Genomic DNA, 718 nt, shown 5'->3' with positions numbered 1-718 from the left:
AGAGGGAACAAGCCCAGGAATCCTGCGGCTCCAGCACCAGGAAAGAGGGAATCAGGAGCAGCCTGGGTTGTCCACAGCAACCTCTCTGCCATGACCCTGCCTTTTCCAGAGGCTCAGGAAAACAAGTGGTGCTGTTGGAGCTGCCTGGCCCGTGTCCTGTCCAAACAGCGGGATCGATGCCCAGGGACTCCCTGCCTGCCCAAAGGTTGCGTGGTTCGCTTTTCCTGCTGTTTATTCTTATAAATCCAGGGTGGACACAAGCAGGAGGCACTTCCTGAGGTGGCATTCCTTAGGGAATGCTGGGATCCAGGCTATGTGATGGGCAGGAAGGACAGGGCTTTCTTCTTCCCAGCAGCCGTGACCAGGCTGGGTTTCCTGCTCATTTTCTGGAGGGCCGCCATGGTCCTGTTGAAGGTGTGCTGGGAACAAGGAACACAAAGGGATCACTGACCTCAGCACAGCTCTCACCTGGAAAAGCTTTTTTCCTGAAAAATAAACCCAACCACCTTCCTGGCCTTTCCAAGTGGTGCTGGGAAAAGCTGGGAAAATCCCCATCACAGCAGCATTGCTCTGCCAATAGCAGATCCCAGCAGGCTCCAAGGAGGGTCAAGAACCCCTGGGAGATTCTCTGGAGCACTGAAAAGCTGCTTTTGAGGTGTTTCCATGGAATCCCAGAATGATTTCAGTTGGAAAGGACCTTAAGGATTATCCCAGTCTA

The 718-nt window shown here is 53.6% G+C and overlaps 1 protein-coding gene across 1 annotated transcript in view; it reads right to left on the bottom strand.

The window, feature by feature from the left end:
* Window positions 1–214: 214 nt before the first annotated feature.
* The window catches only part of KIF9 (kinesin family member 9), a 19,497-nt gene continuing 18,993 nt past the window's right edge, over window positions 215–718 (bottom strand). The window contains 1 exon segment of the mRNA XM_017746792.1: window positions 215–419. Coding sequence (XP_017602281.1) covers window positions 312–419 — 108 coding nt within the window. The 3' untranslated portion in view covers window positions 215–311.

The sequence above is a fragment of the Corvus brachyrhynchos genome, unplaced genomic scaffold (assembly GCF_000691975.1).
Source record: "Corvus brachyrhynchos isolate BGI_N302 unplaced genomic scaffold, ASM69197v1 scaffold18, whole genome shotgun sequence".
NCBI classification, from domain to species: Eukaryota; Metazoa; Chordata; class Aves; order Passeriformes; family Corvidae; genus Corvus; species Corvus brachyrhynchos.
Note: the sequence above shows the minus strand (reverse complement) of the source record. Positions and strands in the feature narration are given on the sequence as shown.